General features: G+C 54.2%; 1 protein-coding gene across 3 annotated transcripts in view; it reads right to left on the bottom strand.

Moving 5' to 3' along the window:
* The window catches only part of Usp20 (ubiquitin specific peptidase 20), a 33041-nt gene that overhangs the window by 1544 nt on the left and 12175 nt on the right, over positions 1-19322 (bottom strand). For all 3 annotated transcript variants that reach the window (XM_021651898.2, XM_021651976.2, XM_021652065.2), the window contains exons 5-24: positions 18564-18626; positions 18142-18273; positions 16915-17008; positions 16436-16505; positions 14829-14942; positions 13487-13565; positions 10321-10768; positions 9797-9937; positions 9386-9501; positions 9065-9237; positions 8562-8656; positions 4880-4913; positions 4685-4730; positions 3896-4076; positions 3687-3813; positions 3297-3466; positions 3134-3215; positions 2432-2540; positions 1339-1441; positions 280-351 (exon numbers count right to left, since the gene is read on the bottom strand). In XM_021651898.2, coding sequence (XP_021507573.1) covers positions 280-351; positions 1339-1441; positions 2432-2540; positions 3134-3215; positions 3297-3466; positions 3687-3813; positions 3896-4076; positions 4685-4730; positions 4880-4913; positions 8562-8656; positions 9065-9237; positions 9386-9501; positions 9797-9937; positions 10321-10768; positions 13487-13565; positions 14829-14942; positions 16436-16505; positions 16915-17008; positions 18142-18273; positions 18564-18626 — 2449 coding nt within the window. The remainder of the gene's footprint in view (positions 1-279; positions 352-1338; positions 1442-2431; positions 2541-3133; positions 3216-3296; positions 3467-3686; positions 3814-3895; positions 4077-4684; positions 4731-4879; positions 4914-8561; positions 8657-9064; positions 9238-9385; positions 9502-9796; positions 9938-10320; positions 10769-13486; positions 13566-14828; positions 14943-16435; positions 16506-16914; positions 17009-18141; positions 18274-18563; positions 18627-19322) is intronic.

The raw sequence follows: 19322 nt of genomic DNA, 5'->3' as shown, positions 1-19322 counted from the left end.
GACACACAGTGTCTGACTGTTGTCCCTAGTTTCCCAGGGTGGATGACTAAGTGTCAACTCGGCTAGCGGGGAGTAGAAAAGGCAAGATACGAGGCCTGGAGGACCTGCACAGAGGCCAAGCTCGTGGACTCCCCCTACATGGCCTCTGGGCCTGGACTTGGAGAAAAGGACTTTGAGTCTGGTGCAAAGCTTCCTGGAAGGACAGGAACTCTTGGCAACCTGGTGGCCTAAAGGTAAAAAAGGGTGGCCTGGCTGGGCTAGTGGGTCCTGGGGACTCACCCTGCTTCAGCTGGATATGGCCACTGCCTTTGATCTGTGCGATCCTGCTGTTGTCGATGGGCCCAGGAGGCTCTGCAATAGACACGGCGGGGCTCAGTGTTACAGGCAATGCTGTCCTTCCACAGGGCTTATTACTCAGGCCCCACAGAGGCTATCCTGCCTCAGAGCAATCCCAAGGCTAACAGGACACTTCTGCACCAAAGCCTTCTCTCTTGTTTTAAGCCAACCTCTCAGGACTCTGGACCCAGAAAGGGGTACCTCTGTGGGACATGGGATCATTTTAGACCAGTGTTTTGGTGATGGGCATCAGTGGTAGCTTTGATGTGCTAAGTGCCCTTTACTGGTCCGCCACCACCTCATCTAACCCTCAGCAACTATGGGAAAGGAGAACTGTTTACACAGGACAGAGGTTTGGGCAGCTGAGCGACCTGCCCAGCTCAGAGCCGGTAGAAGGCAAGGCCAGCAGCCAGGCCATGGACAGAGCTACGTTCCCAACCTCAGCCACACTGACTGCCTCAGCCAGCAGAGGACGGGGCTGGGGAAGAGTGATCCAGTGCCCTCTCCAGTACAGGCTGTCCATCTCTGAGCAGGAGGACAGTGCCTGCCTAGCACACGACACTCGTGGCCTCCGCCAACCGGCCAGGGCCCCAAGAGACTGGCCTGGAAGCCTGAGTGTGACTGCAGTGGACCAGTAGTAGAGTGGTCTGCTACTCTTTGCTGGTGACTGAGGAATACTGACAGCTCACATATTACATGGCTGTCTCCATTTCTGCAAATCCAAAGGGTCAAACAAGTACTCCAGCCTTCCTAACTGTCTGGAACTATCCACCACCAAGAAGGCAATAAAACCCCAAGGTCATGGCCTTGCAGAAGGGAGGGACAGCTGCCCAGGGGCCAGCAGGAGTAGACAGGGGATGCAGAGTAGGAGCGATGCCCTGCCACGGTGGCTCGGACAGCAGCGATGGCAGCCAGCAAGGCCCCTCAGAGGCCTTGAGGAATGTGTGCTCCCTGCACCCCTGGAAGGCAGGCCCTACCCAGTAGGCCTGCTCCTCTACTCACCACTGTCCTTCCCCTTGACAAAAGCCTCCCACTCTCGGAACCAGTGCATGCTGACACAGTAGATGACTCCAGGGGACTCCTCGGCTTGGAACGCCTTGTTCAGCTGGGGGTAAGGCAGGCAGGGGCAGTCAATCTGTACCCTGTTCCTCCTGACTTCCCAAAGTCCCACCCCAGCACCTCAGCCTCTCATAAATACTGGATACCCCAGGCAGAAAAATCAGTGACTCCCTGACACATTCAAGAAAAGAGAAAATTCACAGGGCTGGAGAGAGGGCTCAGTGGTTAGGAGCACTCGCTGCTCTTGTAGAGGACCTAGGTTTTCAATTCCCAGTACCAACATGGTAGCTCACAACCATCCATAACTCCACTTCCAAAGCCCTCCTCTGACCGCTGAGGGCACCAGGCCTACACATGGCGCACACACACACATATATATGCAGGCAAAAACATTCAAACACATGAAATAAATCTTGAAGAAAGAAGCTAATCTCCCCACCAGGTCACAGTAGATAATGCCTTTAGCACTTTTTCAGGCTGACTAAGGGCACATAGAAGATGCTATTTTCTCCACTTACGAGACCTCACATCTGCTCACATGGTTCACTGCTCTAACAGTGCCAGTGCTAGGTGCTGGGGATGATGCCAGGACATCACAGGTGCTAAGGCCCACCTGCGGACTGACGCTGGCACTTCTCTGTGGCCACAAGGCAGAGGCCTTAAATAGGTCTTCCCACTATTTTAAATGCTTGCGAACCCACCCTGTGTCCTGTCGAGGGGTCGCGGCCCCACCCACAGCCACCCCTTTCCTGATTGGCCAGACCCTGAGTCCTACTGAGCACCACACTCCTCCCACTTCCTGAGTCTCAGGCTCCCACACAAGGTGTAGAGCCCAGCAGCCCCCAGCTAGGAGTACTCCACCCCCAGGGACAGCAGTGCTCTGTGAGGCACAGGACAGCAACCACAATAAAGACGCATAGCCTGAACCACTGGCCACGGGCAAGCAGAAGGCTCCTCCGTCCCTACCCTCTGCTAGCCTGTGCCACGCCTCCCCCCAGAGCCTGGCTGCACGCAAGTCCCCATTCCCCACATGCACCTTGATGAAAGTGTCAATCTCCACCCTCCTGCGCTTGGCCAGGGCCTCAATCTCCACCTGGCAGATGGAGCACACATACAGATGGTTCACAGCAGGGCCGCCCCCAAACCTGCTCGGGAAGGGAGAGACCCAGTATCAGCAGGGGAGGCGCCCCCTCTGCCCTCAGCCTCCTCTCTCTCACACTCTGAGCACAAACGGCTGGGAAGGGTCCCCTGTGCCTGCTGCTCTGCAGCTTCATCCTGTGGCCACCAGCAGCCTCTCAGCCTGAGTGCAGTACAGCGTGTCCCTGGCCTTGGGGCCTTACTGTTTCCCACCCACTGGCAGCTGGCAGGAGGGCCCCTCCATCCCAGGAGCAGGTCCCACATACCAGCTCCACGGGGGCCTGGGTCTGGGCTGGACTACCATGGGAGGACTGCCTGCTCTTGGTGTCGCTGCACTTGACCCTGAAAAGTCCCTAGGCTAAAACAGTTGTCTCAGAGTGGTCAGTCTTGGCCCCACACCAGGGAGTTTGTGCTGGGTGGAAGTCGGAGGCTCAAGCCCACCACCCACCTCATCCATGAAGGCAATATTCAAGGCCTTTCCATGGCACGGCCCCCAGGCTGACTGGATTTGTGCCAGCCACTGTGTCACTGTCACTGTGAGGAGGTGGGGCTGCTGGGGCAGTGGGGCCGCTTGCCACTTAGGCCAGCTCCCGGCACCTACCTGCTATACAGGTGCTCCCAGACGCTCTGCGGCAGGATGACCACCAGATCGTCAATGTAGTGGTATTTGTTGGGCGGGATACCTGTGAGGGGAGGCGCAGGGAGGGAGAGCTGGGGCTTGGGCCCAGCCCACCCCCACCGCTTTTCCAGGGCGGACCGCTCACCTCCATGGGAACACAGGAAGGTGTTGTTGGTAATGGGTCCTGGCTCCGCAAAGGTGTTGAACTTGTTGAGCCATTCTCGGGACACGTAGAAGCGGAGCAGGCTGGGCTCCTGCATGGCAGCCAGGGACACTACCTGCTGCCGCTCACGCACTGCCTCCTCACTGCTCTTCCTGGGATGGACAGGGGTGTGGTAGGAGCCACTAGGCCTGGACTCGGGTTGCGCGTGGACACCAGCCTTGCCATGGCCAGGCTGTGTGCAGAACCACCCCTTAGCATGCTGGGGTAGGCCTGACCCTCTCACAGGCTCACTACAGGAAAGCTCGGGAAAGCTGGCTTCCGGAACCTGCAGACCCAGGCAGACACGTGGGCGGGGCTCCCCGCCAGCCTCACCTGTAGAAGAGCACGTAGGCCTCCACGTTCTGCACCACTGTCTCATGGACCTCGGTGACATACTGGTCATCAAACTCATACCACTGCCCGTTGATCACGTTCTGACAGTAGGCAATGTAGTGCCCACCTGGCAGACAAGCACCAGGTTATGGCGACCACAGGGAACAGGCAGTGCGGGAGGGGCCTGGTTGGGGGAGGGGCATACTCACTGCCTGCCGTGCCATGGTGACAAATGACAGAGAGGAGGTCATAGGTGGTGACCTGGGAGGTGCACTCCTTGGCCAGAAAAGGGCGTAGGTCAAGTCCCTCGAGGGGGAAGGAGACGTGGCTGCTGACTTTGAAGGAGTACATCACCTCATGCCGGAAGCGCTTCAGGTGGACACACAGAATCTGAGGGGAGGGGGCAGGCACCAGTCATCCTGGGCATCAAGGGAGATGACAGCGAGGCTCACAGACAGGGCTCCTGACAGGCCCAGTCCTGCTGGCTCTGCACTGAATCCATCACACACGCCAGAGCCCTCCACACGTGAGCAAGCAGCCCGGCTTTCTCTCACAAGGACGGGCCAGCCTACAGTGTGGCTCTGAGTGGTGTGGGCTGGTCCCTTTAGGACGCCGACTCTGCCCCAGCCTGCCATGCTTTCTATGAAAGAATTCTACCCTGGTCTGGGGACTCCTAGGAGCCTCTCCACATGCCATGCAGCCTGCAGCCTGGGCCTTGTCTCTGCTCCAACTACAGAAGACTGCTATGCCGACCACAGCTATGCTGCTCACATGGGACCTCAGCCAGGGGCCTCCAAGAGAAGGGTGAACTCAAGTTCAGAGAATACCTGTTACCATAGGACCCTCTGTCAGCACTCACCCAAAGCACCTGGGCAAGTTTCCTGGCCTTTCTGCGTGTGTGCAGGGACAGGGACAGTCTCTGCGGGGCCACACAGGCCACTCACACACCCCTAGCCACAACCAGCCAAACCAGGCCAAAGCGGCCCACCCACACTCACCTCAGGCAGACACAGGACTTTACAGTACTTCACGCCATTCCGAAGCCTACAGAGGACATGAGAGCCTCGGTCAGTCCGCTCCAAGCCCCAGTCCCCCTGGAGGTCAGCACAGCCTCTGAGGAACCCGGGGAAAAGTGCAAGCGAGAGGACTCGGGGCACAGGAAGCTGGGGACAGGTCCCCAGAGCACAACTTACTTTTTACACCGCTCACAGCTGTACATGTTGTCACCTAGCACAGGGGGACAAAAGGCCAGAGGTCAGCAGCGATAGACAATGGGGACAGAAAGGGCAAATATGAATTACGTCCAAGGGGAAAGAAAACTGGCAGAAAGAAGTGACAGGATTCCGGAGATAGAAGGAGAAAATAGCAACAAAGGAACGTCTGACCCTCGAAGCCCCAGCACGCCCATGTAGGCAGGAGGAAGAGTGGAGGGACCCCAACACTGAAGGCAGGCAGGCGATGGGCTCACACTGCTTGCAAAGAGGACCTGGGGCCAGTGAGATCGCTGGCTAAGCTGGGTGACCCGAGTTCATCCAAGGGCTTACGTGGTGGAAGCAGACAGCCAACTCCCTCAAGTTAGCCTCTGGCCTACAGGCGCAATCCGGCTTGTGAACACACACAGCAACAAAATACTTTAGAACTTTAAAAAAAGGATCTAAGTAAACGCAGGTGCTAAGACTATGAAATTTCAGGTGTAGTGGCATGCACCCATATTTCCAACACTAACGAGGTGGAGGAAATTCAGAAGTTCAAAATCATCCTCAGCTACATAGCAACTTTGAGGTTAGCCTGGACTACATACATCATGAGGCCCTGTCTCATAATAATACAAATTTTAAGCTTCTGTGAATCAATGGCACAACTAATGAAATGAAAAGCAACTGCTAGGGCTGGAGAGAAGGCTCCGCAGTTGAGAGCACTGACTGCTCTTCTAGAGGACCCGGGTTCGATTCCCAGCATCCACACAGCAGCTCACAATCATCTGTAAGTCCAGCTCCAGGGATTTTATGTCTTCTTCTAAACTCTTCAGGCACTGCACACATATGGTGCACGACACATATTCAAATAAAACACTCAACACAAAACACCTCACAAAACCTCTGGCCTCTTCAGAACCTGCATACACGCACGCATAATAAAACCAAATCTAACTAAATATAAATAAAACTAAATATAAAAAATGCACAAACGGGAAGAACACACAAGTCCCCTCACTGTGCTCATGAAACAGGGTCTCATGCATCCCTGCCCCGTGCAGCCCGGTTCAAGCTTGAGCTCCTAACTGCTTCCACCTAACTGCTCGACCACCGGTGTGTACTATCATGTACTCAGTTTTGTGCCTGAGCCCAGGGCCTGGTGCAGCCAGGCAAGCACCCAACAACGGAGCCATACTCCAACCGCCTTCAAATTCTGCACCTGACATGGATTAATATAAGGAATGCCTAAAACTCAACAACAAAATGAGTGGATATCAAAGCAGACAAAAGACTAGAAGAGCTATCTCCACAGAAGACAGCAAATAACATGGCTGTGTGAGTTGCGGGTGCACGCCGGAGCACTCCCCTGTGTGTGCGCGTGCAGAGGCTAGAGGTCATCTTCCTGTTACTCTCCACCTTATCTTTTGAGACAGGGTGTCTCTAGACTGGCCAGTCAAGCCCGGGACCGCTCCTCCCCCTGCCACCCGAGCACTGCAGTTACAGACACGCACCATCAGACCTGGCTTTCCCCTGGCTGCTGGGGACTGGAGCTCAGCCAACACGCTGCCCACTGAGCCACCCCATCCCACTAACAATAGGTTTGTCTTTAGATGACTGTCTTTTCTTTTCTGTGTCAGGCATTCCACTATGTATGTGCCTGGGCAGATCAGAAGAGGGCGCCGGATCCCCTGGAACGGGGGTCACAGTTGGTTGTGAGCTGCCACGCGGGTGCTGGGAGCTGCACCGCCACTGCCCTAACTGCTGGGCCTCTCACCAGCCTCCCTCCCAACAAAATTTTTTTCCCTTTTGATCTTTCGACACAGAGTTTCTCTATGTAACAAGAGTCCTGGCTGTCCTGGAACTCACTTTGTAGACAAGGCTGGCCTCAAACTCACAGAGATCCTCCTGCTTCTGTCTTGCCTCCTGAATGCTGGGATTAAGAGCGTGTGCCACAAGGCCTGGCTCTTGCAAAGATTTGTTTAGTATTTATACTGCATCCTGCCTGCACCTGTACCTGGGCACCAGAAGAGGGCACCAGATCTCACTATAGATGGTTGTGAGCCACCATGTGATTGCTGGGAACTGAACTCAGAACCTTTGGAAGAGGAGCCAATGCTCTTAACCTCTGAGCCTTCGCTCTTGCCCTCATGAAAATATTTCTAAGGTGCTCAGCCTCACTAATCATTAGGGGATGCATATGAAAACCACAGTGGCATTGCCTCATGCCCAGTGAGTTCGCAACTATTCAGAAAAAACAGCAATGAACTGGGAAAGAAACCTGTATCCATATGGAACTCTTCCAGAGATGGGGTGTAAAGAGCATCACACACACACACACACACACACACACACACACAAAAAAAAATCTAGCAAGACTACTTCTGAGCATACACAGGAGGAGGAGCACCCTCAGTGTTCAGATGTCCAAAGCAGTGGCCCTCACAGCAGCTAATGAGGGAGCCACAGTGGGTGTGGTCTAGCCATTGGACAGAGAAACATGGAAGAGAATTCTGAGCCATGTTTCCACTCACTGAACTCTAAGGGCACCATGCTCGTAAAGAAGTGGGGCAGTCAGTCTTACTCGCTCAGAGAGCACAAGGGCTGGAGTGTGGCCCAGTGGTAGGACACTAGCCTAGCAGACACGATCTCCAGCGTCACACAGGGTGTGTGTGTGTGTGTGTGTGTGTGTGTGTGTGTGTGGTGGGCACAACAAAATAGAATGGTGGCTCTCAGGGACTGGAGAAGGGGAAAACTGGAGCTGTTTAATGGATATAGCTTTGTTTTTGCAAGATGAAAACATTCTGGGAATGGAGATGGTGGTAGCTGCATAGTGATGTTAATATATGCAAAACTACTGAACTAATAAAAATTGGTATATTTGTGTTTTACAATTGGAGAAAAAAGCAATAAATAAATAGATAATAAGATGAAAAAAACCATGAGGCCAGCAGGTAAAGATGCTTGCCACCAAGCCTGAAAACCTGAGGCCCACATGCTGGAAGGACATATCAGCTCCAAGCTGTTCTCTAACCCCACAGTAGGATAACGCTGTGTACACACACTGAGTAGCTAGACAAATATCAAAAATTACACTTCAGCGCAAAGGCTGGTCACAGTGGTACACATGGTACACAGTTGCAGCCAGAGGAAGTGGAGCCTAGAGGATCAGTAGTTAAAGGCCAGTCCAGGCTACACAATGAACGAGGCCAGAAAGGGCTGCATGAGACCCTGTCTCAAAACAAGAGCAAAAGCTAACCAAATAATTATCAAGGAAGCACAAAGCTAACGTGAACAATCCCTTCTGCCCACCCAACGGGTACAAATAACAACAGGTCAACAGCCAAGAGTCACAGGCAACAGTTTGGGAGGCCGGGTGTCCAAGCCTGTCCTGGTAGACAGCAGGCGGTCATCTAGCTGTCATTTGTCTGGAACGGTCTCATAGCCCCGGCCTCAGTATATAGCCCAGGCTGAGCCAAAAGCCCTGACCTCCTGCCTCCACCTCGGGAGTGCTGGGGTCACCGGTGTGTGCCCCCTGTAGGCTAGCCGTGGGTCTTGTCAGTTTGTAAAGCCAAGTGGCCCTGGGTTCATTAGCCCGGGGATGCAAGCTGAGACCCAGCCACAAGAGACTCTACACAACCCCTCTCCCTGAAGCTCCCACTTTGGCAGCCAGGCCACTCACCCTTCAGCTCATCAGCGGCAAAGAAAGCAGCCAGGCAGTCTTCCAGAGTGACGACAGGCCCCCAAAACCAGCTGGGGGTACAGGATACCACGAACCTAGATAGGAAAGGAGTGACCGGTGCTGTAGGGCCTGGATACAGGGGGTGCGGCTGAGGTCAGTTTGGTCCTGACTGGCAGCCTGACACAGCCTGGGGATGGACATTTTATTATAAAGGTGGCAGGGTGGGGGTGGGGGGCACTTCTGTGTCCTTTCCCAGCTGCCTCACTTCTACCTGCTGCTTGGTCACTCTCTGGGTTGCCCTCTACTTCCAAGAAGCACCTAGTCCAGAATATCTCAAAGTGACCAAGACCCTCAACCCAGCAAACTCCTCTGCATCTTCTGGCCTCCAGCTCCCCTGATCCATGGAATCTCCACGGCCCCTGAATGTTTGTCTCTGCATTGCTGGTGGACCCAGGAAAGCCAGGCCAGAGCAGACGTTCCAGCCGGCAGGAGGATGGGCATACCGTCGGATGTACTCCACAATGAAGGCCAGCCAGCCCTGGGTGGAGTAGCTGTCCCCGCAGGCACCCGGCTTGGCTGGTACATTCTGGTAGATGGCAGAATGGAGTTTAGCTAGGTCCTCCTTGCCAGGGATGGGCAATGACAGGTCCTGGAATGTTTCCACTGTGGTTGATACCTAGGGGGTAAAGAGGGGCCTGCTGCCCACTTCCACCAGTGTCCGCTGCCCCAGCAGAGGAAGCAGACAGCCTACTCTTGCGGTAAAGAGTGCCCAGAGTCCACCCTACCCCAGGTGGTAATGTACAGAAGCCTCCCTGGGCACCCACCCGGTCACAGGTGAGACACTGCACCAGGCTGAGGACAGAGCCATTGAAGACGTCTGAGATGACACTGCGGTAGCTCTGCTCCTTCCGCCTCCGGCCACCAGTGCTCGGCACCTGGGCTGGGAACACAGCACAGGACTAGGCCAGCCTCCCCTGCCTGGCAGGCACTGGCACAGACAGAGGCTTCCTCAGCCACACTCTGGAGCCCTCGCTGTGGATCACGTGACTGGTTCTACACCTCACCCCTTGGTACCTTAGCACCATTGTTTATGAAATGGGGCTCCCTCTCACATCCCAAGGCTGTTACAAGTGTTTAGAGGCTCAAGTGAGCAGCACACAGCCTGGTCCAAGGTTGCAAGTGCCCCAAACTAGCCACCGTGCCAGCCCCAGCTGAGCTCATCACTGCCCCCGAACCTTTCTTGAGCACGTACGATGGCCCCATCCTCACGGGGCTTGCACGAGGAGGGCTGCTGGACAGCTTGGTGTGGCCCTCGTGGTGGTGGACTGGACTGCAGGGGCGAGAGGAGCTGCGTATGTGGGCTTCATTGTCTGGTTCTGAGGACAGCAAGGGGAAGCACTGGGCCAGGGCGGCCAAGCCAGTGCCCTCCATGACAGCTCTGGTCCCAGAGCAAGAAGATCCAGCATCTCCTCCCAGGGATAATGCCCGACTCCCCATCTTCCTCTATGTCCATCCCCAACCCCACCAAACACACTGGGATGGAGTTATTTAGTCTGTTTCCAACTGAGGCTCAAGATTAGGCAGGGCTGCGGCTCTGACAGCCCAGGGAACCTGGCACTGAGGCTATTCCCAGCCTGTGAGGAGGGTTCAGGGGTTCTGCTACCTCAAAGCTGTATGTTAACGCAAGGCCGGCAACAGACACAGGGCTCACAGGCTGTGACTTCCCAGTGGCCCAACCAGTGGTCTGGTTGACTGATACCTGGAGTCCGGCTAGGGCTGGTGGACCTTGGTGTTGGTGGCTGGGCCTCACTGGGTTGGTCATCAAGGGAGGCCATGGCCGTGTCCACATCGGCGTCCTCATCCACCTGCTCTGAGTTGGTGCGCTGCTGGCCCCAGGAGAACTTGCGGTCCTTCATCCGCTCCTTCTCAGAGATGGCTCGGCCCGCCTCATCTGAGATCAGCAGCTCCATCTCAGCCTTCGAGCTGCCTCCACCACGCCCCTGCCCATCACCCTCACCCCTGTCACTGCTTGAGTCACAGGACAGAAACTCGTCTTCTGATGGGCTCCGGTCGCCATCACGCCTCTCGTCTGTGTCACTGGAATCTGAGTCCCGAGCATCTGTGAGTGCTGCCATACTGGCTACCATGGGCTCCTTGAGCTCCTCATGAAGCTGGTCCATCAGGCAGCGTAGAAACTCCTGGGTATCCTACAACCAGGACCGTGTCACGGGGCTTTCCAGGGATAGAGGAGCCACCATGGGCACTGCCGCTTCTGCCTACAAGGTTCCGGCAGGCACCATGCAGACAAGCCGTGTAGCCCCACACAGCCTCCTCCGCAGTTCTGTGCTAACCCCTTCCAACCAAGGCTCAGAGAGACCACAGGACTCCTCCCAGGTCACACAGCATACAAAGAGAAAGGGAAGCGGGTGGAAAGCACAGAACCAACTTCAACTGCTTCTGCACAGTGTGGGAAGAGAGATGAGCGGCCACATCCAGCCACTCAAGTCTCCTTGCGCCCTGAGCAGGGGTCAGTAGGGTGGCAGGGGCCCAGGAAGGGTGAAGGTGTAGGACACTGAGAGCCAGACCTGTCAAGAGCAATGCACTGAACAGTGCCACCCAACAGGCCAAGCAGCCAAGCTGATCTCTCTGCAGCATCTTCCTGCCTGCCCACATGCCCCCGCGCTGTGTACAACAGTGGCAGGAGAAGGGACCCTGGAAGCAGAGCCCCACTCTCTTGACTCACATGGGCAGGACACAGATCAAGCTGCTTCCCCTGGAGAGTGCTGTCATTTTGATAACCCAGTACTCAATCTAGGGAGCTGGGAGGTGGCCTGCCAGCAGAGCCACTCTACTGAGGTGGTGACGGCAGCTGACCTCAAGGGCTGAGGGCATTGGAAGACATGGGCTCCACGTCCAGCTGCATCCTGATGACCCCCAAGCTACTCCTGAACCACTTGAGGGAAGTGGGCTCATAGTCAGCCGGAGCCAACTGACATTCCACCTTGGATGGAAGTCCTTAGGAGAGGTCAGTGGGACCCACAACTGGCCTCTGTTGGTTAGAAGGGCATGAGTATAAATGGAAACAAGTCTCAACTACCTCCCTCAATACAGTGCTTGACTCGACAAGAACAAAGACCTGAGCTCCAAAACCAGAATCCACATTAAAAACTAAAACCTTTATGGTAAGGGAGGGGCTCAGCTGTCCCTTCCTCCACCGCTGCCTGTGTGCTGTATGACCTGGATGGACAGCATCTGTGAACCTCGCTCACCTGTCACATAGGGAGCAATGTGCCCCTTTGTGGTAGACAATGAAGCCAGGTCACTGGGTCACCACCTCCCAGAACAGGAGGTACAGAGTCAGCGTGGACTTTCTCAGGGGCCCTAGCCTGGACTAGGTGGCAGACAAGAGTGTGAAGCCACCTCCAGTGCCCAGCACTGCATCTGAGGGAGATACAGGCAGTAGAAAAGGTGACCCAACAGGTCAGCTCTGACTACAGGGTTAGTGGGAGTCCTTGTCACACAGCAGGCCTGGGGGCTGTGCAAGGGTGGAGAAGCTCATACAGCACACCTTTGTTTTCACAATTTCCTTTCTTCCTTGCCTTCCCTGGAACTCACTGTGCAGACCGGGCTGGCCTCAGACTCCAGAGACCCCTGTCTCCCTGAGTGCTGGGACCAAAGATGTGTGCTATCACACCTGGCTTGTGTTTTCTAAACAGGATGCTATGGTGGGTCTCAAAAGTGTTCTTTTCTTGCCAGGCATGGTAGAGTATACCTTTGAGCTTTGATTCCAGCACTCAGCAGTCAGGAGGTAGAGGCAGGTGAGTCTCTGTGAGTTTAAGACCAGCCCGGACTAGACAACCAGGCAAACCAGATTTACCAGATTTACATAGTATGACCCTGTCCAAAAAAAAGGGGGGGGGGCCAGGTATGGTGCCACACACCTTTGGTCCTGGCACCTGGCAGCAGAAGCAGGTGGATCTGAGTTTGAGGCTAAGCTGGTCTACAGAATGAGTTACAGGATAGCCATGGCTACACAGAGAAACCCTGTCTCAAAAGGCCAAAAAACAAACAAACAAACAAACAAAAACACCTCTGGCAGTGATGGCACACATCTTTAAATCCCAGCACTTGGGAGGCAGAGGCAGACACATCTCTATGAGTTCAAGGCCAGCCTGGTTTAAAGAATGAATTCTAGGACAGACAGGGCCACACAGAGAAACCCTGTCTTGAAAAACCAAAACTAAAAAGGAAGGAAGGAAGGAAGGAAGGAAGGAAGGAAGGAAGGAAGGAAGGAAAGAAGGAAGGAAGGAAGGAAGGAAGGAGGGCAGGAAGGAAGGAAGGAAGGAAGGGAAGAAGGAAGGAAGGTTGGTTGGTTCTGTGTGTAAAGTGCTTACAGTGTAAACCTGAGGGCACAAGCCTGACCCCATACCCCCATAAAAAGCAGGGCATAGTGCTGCACATCTATAATCCCAGAGCAGGGGAGGCAGAGAGCAGAGGGTCCTGGGGTTTTCCTGGTCGGTAAGTCTAGCCTACTTTGTGCTCAGCTTGTCAAGTGATCCCATCTCAAAAAAACAAGGTGGGGAATGATTAAATGAGTACATCCAACCTCAGCCTCTGTCCTTCACATGTGTACATTCTCTCTCTCTCTCCCTCTCTCTCTAAATAAGTAAATAATAAAAGTTAATAAGAAAAAATAAATCCAAGGGGGCTGCTGTGAGCCCAGAGCTGAGGGGCAGGCATGCTGCAGGTAGGTGCCTGGGGCTCTCTCCACTGCTTATGACTGTGTGGCATGGGTGACGCGGTTTCCCTGGCTGTAAAGCAGTACTAAAGGCCAGCAGGTTACTGGGAGACGGCAGATGCCTGGCCTTTCTGCCTGCTGCGAGGCCTGCTCTGGCTGGTGTCCAGCAGCGACGCAGACAGCTTACCTGCTGGGCATAGCCCCTGAACATTGGGTTGACCAACTTGATCCCGTGGGACAGGCTGGTGGGGACCACATAGCTTGGCCTGTGGGGAAACCAAACCTGCTAGCCCAGGTGGCCAACCTTGAGCTACACCATTTGGAGGAGCAAGAGGGGGCAAGGCAGATCAGACACCATAGGAGCTGTTCCCACCACTTCCATTGGCCCCACTGGCCAGGAGACAAGCCCACGGGGTCCATGTCCAGAACCAAGACACCAATGTTGGCTGCTGCCTCAGCTAGCAGAATTCCCAAGCGGGTAGCATAGTTACTTAATTTCACTGTAAAATGTGTATATAGCTTTCCTCATCATGAACAGTATGTGTAGATTGCTGAAAAACCTAAAACTTCACAAAAGTGCAATGATTTCATTTACTATCACCCATGTGGCCCCACATGAGAGTGCTACCCATTAGGACCCTAGCGGTGTCCCTAGAAGAGCAGGCTGGTGCACCCCAGGACCCCAACAGCAGCTCTGACCCACGGAACAGCACTTTATCAGGGTCTTACTCTACTTCTAGACCTAGCACGTGCCAGTGGGTTCATGTTCAAGCAATCCCAACTTCACTTTTCTTTATTTTTACATTTGTTCTTTTCATTTGCTTGCTTTTGGAAGCTTGAGGACCATGCTATTACAGTTTGGGAAAAAAGGAACAGGGCAGGAATACTGCGAACCTTTGCATCTGCTGCCTCGTGAATTAGGAGCTAAGAAAGCAGGCAGACAGGAGCCTGTAAGGAAAGGCTAAGAAAGCCCAGAGGATCAGGACAAGCAAGGTCTAGGTTGGATCAGGGTGTGAAGGAGAAACAGAGAGAGGCAACTGAGGGTCTATGAACATCTGTCTCTCACCTTCCCTTGCCCAGAGAAGACACAACCATACTTCTCATCTTTAAATTCACTTCACTCCGCTATAGCCCTGGCCTGAAGGGCACTCAACACTGATGTGCAACTACCGGACCCCCAGCGAGAGCCTCAACTGAGACCCGACACTGGCAAGATGATCTCTAGGCCTCAGCATAGATATCTGTCAAAGCAGCTGCCATCCAGGCTTGACGTCAGCTCAGACCCCTAGCTCCACTGTCTGGGAACAAAGCTCTGTGGCTGGGAACAAGATGGATGCCTCAAGCTCTGCACCTCTCTCTCCGCACTCATCAAGCAGAACTAGATGAAACTGGACATGCAGTGCTGGTCACCGTGAGTGTGGGCTGTGAACATGTGTGTGCCACGAAAGAACCCGCAGGATGTGCTTTATCAAGAGAGGATGGGCAGTCCTGTGCCGAACACCTAGCCAAGGTCAGACTCAGCCACTCACCGTTTCTTGTGCCAGACCTCAGAGATCAACTTCTGGTAACTTTTGCACAAGGCTGGTTTCTTGTCTGTGCGCACCAGGCCACCGCACTCCAGGAAGAACTGGGTGAGTGGGGGGCTGGGTTGTGGGTGGAGAGCCAGGAAAGAAAAGAAATGGAAGAAACAGTGTTATTTAGGAGGAGCCAGATGGCTCAGTGAGTAAAGGTCCCTGTCACTGACCTGATGACCTGACTTTGATAGAAGGAGACAGCCAGCTCTTAAGGTTGCCCCTGACTCCACCCATGCCCACACATACACACTCAAATAAACCGAATCTCTCTCTCCTCTCTCTCTCTCTCTCTCTCTCTCTCTCTCTCTCTCTCTCTCTTTCTCTCTCGGAATAAAGTGAGCAACAAAAGGCTGAAATGCCCATGTAAGATGAGACCACCACACCCAGAACTCTCTACAGGTGACAGGAAGGACCCCACCTAGATCAAAATCCCCCAAACCATGCTAACGTCCTAACCCCTATCATCTCAGCATGTGAGTCTCTGAGAGACAGAGCCAGTAAGCACGACAGGGTGCTGGGACAGGCCCCAGGCCAGTTTCAACAGTGTTCGTATGGAGGAACATAGCGCACAGAGCTACACTGGATGTGTGCACGGAGGAAAAGACCTCGTGAGCATATGGCTGAATACAGAAAACAAAGGGCCCAGGAGGAAACTGACAGAATGGACTTCTAGAACCGAGAGACAAGAAGGCCTACTCAGCTACAGGGAACAAATCCCGTCTCTCCAGAGTCAAGCAGGAGCTTCTGCCACAGGTCCTGAGGCTGGGACCCTGTGAATGAACAGGGTCCTGCTCCCCACAGTGCCCACACTGCAGGACTTGTCAGGCCGGAGGGTAGCTCCTCAACTCCCCTTTCTGCATGTTGCTAGAAGTTATTGCACTACAAGAAACAACACACACACACACACACACACACACACACACACAGCCGCACATCAACCAACCATGTTGTCATGAGAACAACCACTGTGGACCTTTGGAGGCTGTCCTTCCGGACTTTTCTAGGTATTAATATCTGTTTCTTTTTTCCCTCCTTCGTGTTATGAGCTGTCAACATATAACTACACATAGGGATGGGGGGGGCTGCTGGGTTTGCTTTATCATTGTTGTGTCAAGTGTGTGTATGTAACAATGAACACACTCCTAATCACAACTGTATAGAGGCCCCTACTAAAAAGGCTTGCACCGCCCCTGGCAACCTCCCTTTCTAGCAGCTTGGTTCTGCACCCCTTACCTTAGTAAATGCTGGCCTACCCTCCCCACATGATTGGGCTACAATGAATTCACTCTCCTGCACATAGGCCACATACTCATGGTGCTGAGGAGAAACCCAGGGCCTTGCACATGCCGTGCAAGCCCTCCACCAGGGAGCTACACCCTGCCTATCATGCCTCCTCCTCTCTGGCCATCTGAGGACACGAGACAGCAGTCACCAGGCATGCGTGGTTTTGTAATGGTCTTAGGGTATATCTCATCGACTGTCTACGGCCAATATGCCCTGCACAGGCTGGAGCTGCTGCTCTTTCTAGGGTTCTGCCCTTCCCTCAGGAGAGAATGACCTACCAATTGGACAAGGCCTGGAGGGCAGCATTCATGTAACAGGAGTTCCCCAGGTTCTTCATGCCTGTGAGGCCTAAAAACGACATGAGGGAGAAAGGCTGAGCATCCTGGCCAGGAGGCCCTCACAAGTCTCTCCACTGAGCGCTCTACTAGAGCACAATGGGAGTGTTCCACCCAGAGATCTCCCAGCTAGGCTGCTGCTCACAACACCTACAGAGGGCTGTCTGTGCCAAAGAAATGAGCCCCTTAGCTACTCTGCCCAGCTCAGTCTCCAGACAACACAGAAGCGGAGGCCACGCCCACAGGGCCTGCGCCCAACACACCCTGCAGCTGCAATTGGGTCCACCACCTCTCCAGGGAGAGCATGTTGTGCATCGGCCACCCTGCCCACTGTGTCACAGCAGTCAGAGCCAGCAGACACGAGACCTTGGTGCTTTCCACGCCCAGCCTGGCCCAACAGTTCCTCTGTCTTTGGACATTACCTCGAGGCTTCAGGTCATCATCCTCAGACTCAGACTCTCCTTCATCAGCCACAGCGATAGGGACGGCTTTCAGAGGGTGGGAGGGAGGGGAGTCCTGTGTTAAAGGCTCAGAGTAAGGAAACCAGGGTGAACAGGGGCCTGGATGCACTCACCTCCCACTTCGGAAGCCTGTGCATCCCCGCAGCCTCTAGCTAGCCCAGACTGAGCCCAATAAGGCGAGGAACACCAAGCAAGAAGGGAGCCCGGGAACCTCGTTCTGGGAACTCCCAGACCTGTGTTTAATTTGCAAGAGCTGCTGCTTCCTTTACAAGACTTTAGTGGCAGGAGAGAAACAAAGAAAAACCAAGTAATTCCAGTTTCCCGAGAGAGCTGCTGCTAACCACTGGACACAAATCTGTACATTTTTACCGCCTGACACACAATGAAAATGGACATTATAAGTGTTATAGCCTGAAAAACTTCAGAGCTGGAGAGACATCTCAGTGGTTAGAAGAGCACACAGCTCTTGCAAAGGACCCATGTCAGGAGGCTCACAACAGCCTACCCCAACTCCAGGGGATCTGATAACTTCCTCTTGCCTCCTCCGGCCCCTGAACTTATGTGCACAAACACACGTGCACACACAGAATAGAAACACAATCTTTTCATCCCTCTTTTTAAAAATAAAATAAAAACTTTACAAATATCTCCCAGTCACACTGTATACAATACATGCTCTTCACAAGTAGCTATGACAAGTTGTGTCAGCAAGAAGACAACAGAGCCACCTGCACACCCCCACCTGCACAGCCAAACCCACATACCTATAGCCCGCACCGCCCACAGCCTGGCCTTCCGGGGTTACTAGCCTCGCCTGACAGATGGGCTTCTTGCCCCCTACCAAGTGCCAGCCAGGGCAAGGCTGAGCCTGCCATCCTGAGGAGTGCCAGTGCCCTGCTGCTGGGGAGACCGTTCTCTCCCATGGGTTCGCTAAGATACCTCAGGATATACGTTACATGTGAAACTGCCAGAGATTCCTGCGGCCTTGCTGAGCCCTGCCCAATCCTGCCCGCTCCTGCTCATCTGTGTCCCCACAGCCCTACCTGGGCCCTGACACAACTGGGACACCCTGACACACTCAGCTTGCTGACGAGAGCTCCTTGCTACATACTTCCTCTAGACTCCCCAGGACACACTGCCCCACCTGGACACTGCTGCCCACAACCAGCCTGAGCTCCAGCTATATACCTGCTCTGAGAGCTTGGCCGAGGCGCTGGGCAGGTGGACTGCCAGGCGCTGTTCCAGAAAGACTTCCTGCTCACAGGCGTAGCACCACACCCGGAATGTGGTCAGGTTCACAGTCAGGTTGTGCTTTTTCACCTGGAGGGTAAGATCCAAAATAAGGTGAAAGACACTGTGGCGAAGCAAGTGTCCTGACCTTGCAAACCCTTCCTTCCGTCCCCAGCAGAGGTTAGCTCATCCTCTGCCAGTGCAGCCTTCCACCGGACAGGGCTAGCGTGGGGTCTGGGTCTGCTTTCCTTTTAGCAATTGTGCTGTGCCTCTAACTGCTCTGCTTTCTAGGCCCAATTGCCAAGGCCTAGGGCAGGTAGCTAGAGCCAGGAGGCTGCTGGTGAGGGCTCTGCCCTGGGTTTCCTCGCCACCAGACCCACCTGTGCATGAGTGCTGCTATGGTCAGCGAAAGACTCTCCACAGCCAACGTAGGGGCAGGTGACCTGGGGAGAGAGGCAGTGTCAGTACAGTGAGTCCCTAACTCTATCCCAAGGCAGTGTGACTTGTCGATATCCAACATGCGACCGATCCTAGGGTCTCCATCCCCACCATGACACAGGCCTATGCAACCAGAGATGACGATGGCCACCAAAAAAGTGGCCCTGCACTGAGTGAAATAGATACTATGCCCAGACACTGGGGCCAGAACCTGTCCCCTCACTGCATGGGCTGGGAACAAGGGTCCTGGGCTACACAAGGGACATGAAAAAAGCAGTGGATGACAGAAGCTGGAGCCCAACACTAACCCAATGTACTAAGATAGGTTCTGCTCACCTCTGACCCCTCCCTTGGCCTCATATTTGTCTCTCCCAGATCTGCCCTCCTCCCAAACCCAGCCTCAGAGTTTCCATTATAGACCCTTCTCCCCAGTGTGGGAGACAGTGGCCACCACACTCCACCTTCTCCAGCAGTGCCTGGTGTCACAGAGATGTAGTCCAGGATGACCTTTGGCTGTGACCTTTGGCTTGACCATGGTCAAGGCACAGCATTCCTTCTCAGGCTCCCACGTCTGTCTGCTGGAAGACCTGGCGTACCCATGAAGCCCTTTCAACTGTCTCCTGGTGGACTATGATCCTCATTCTGAGTGACTGACTTGGTGTTTGCAACACTTTAGCCATCTTTTTGTTTCTGCTGGTGGA

The sequence above is a fragment of the Meriones unguiculatus genome, chromosome 8 (genome assembly GCF_030254825.1).
Source record: "Meriones unguiculatus strain TT.TT164.6M chromosome 8, Bangor_MerUng_6.1, whole genome shotgun sequence".
Lineage (NCBI taxonomy): Eukaryota > Metazoa > Chordata > Mammalia > Rodentia > Muridae > Meriones > Meriones unguiculatus.
This window is presented reverse-complemented; position numbering and strand designations above follow the sequence as displayed.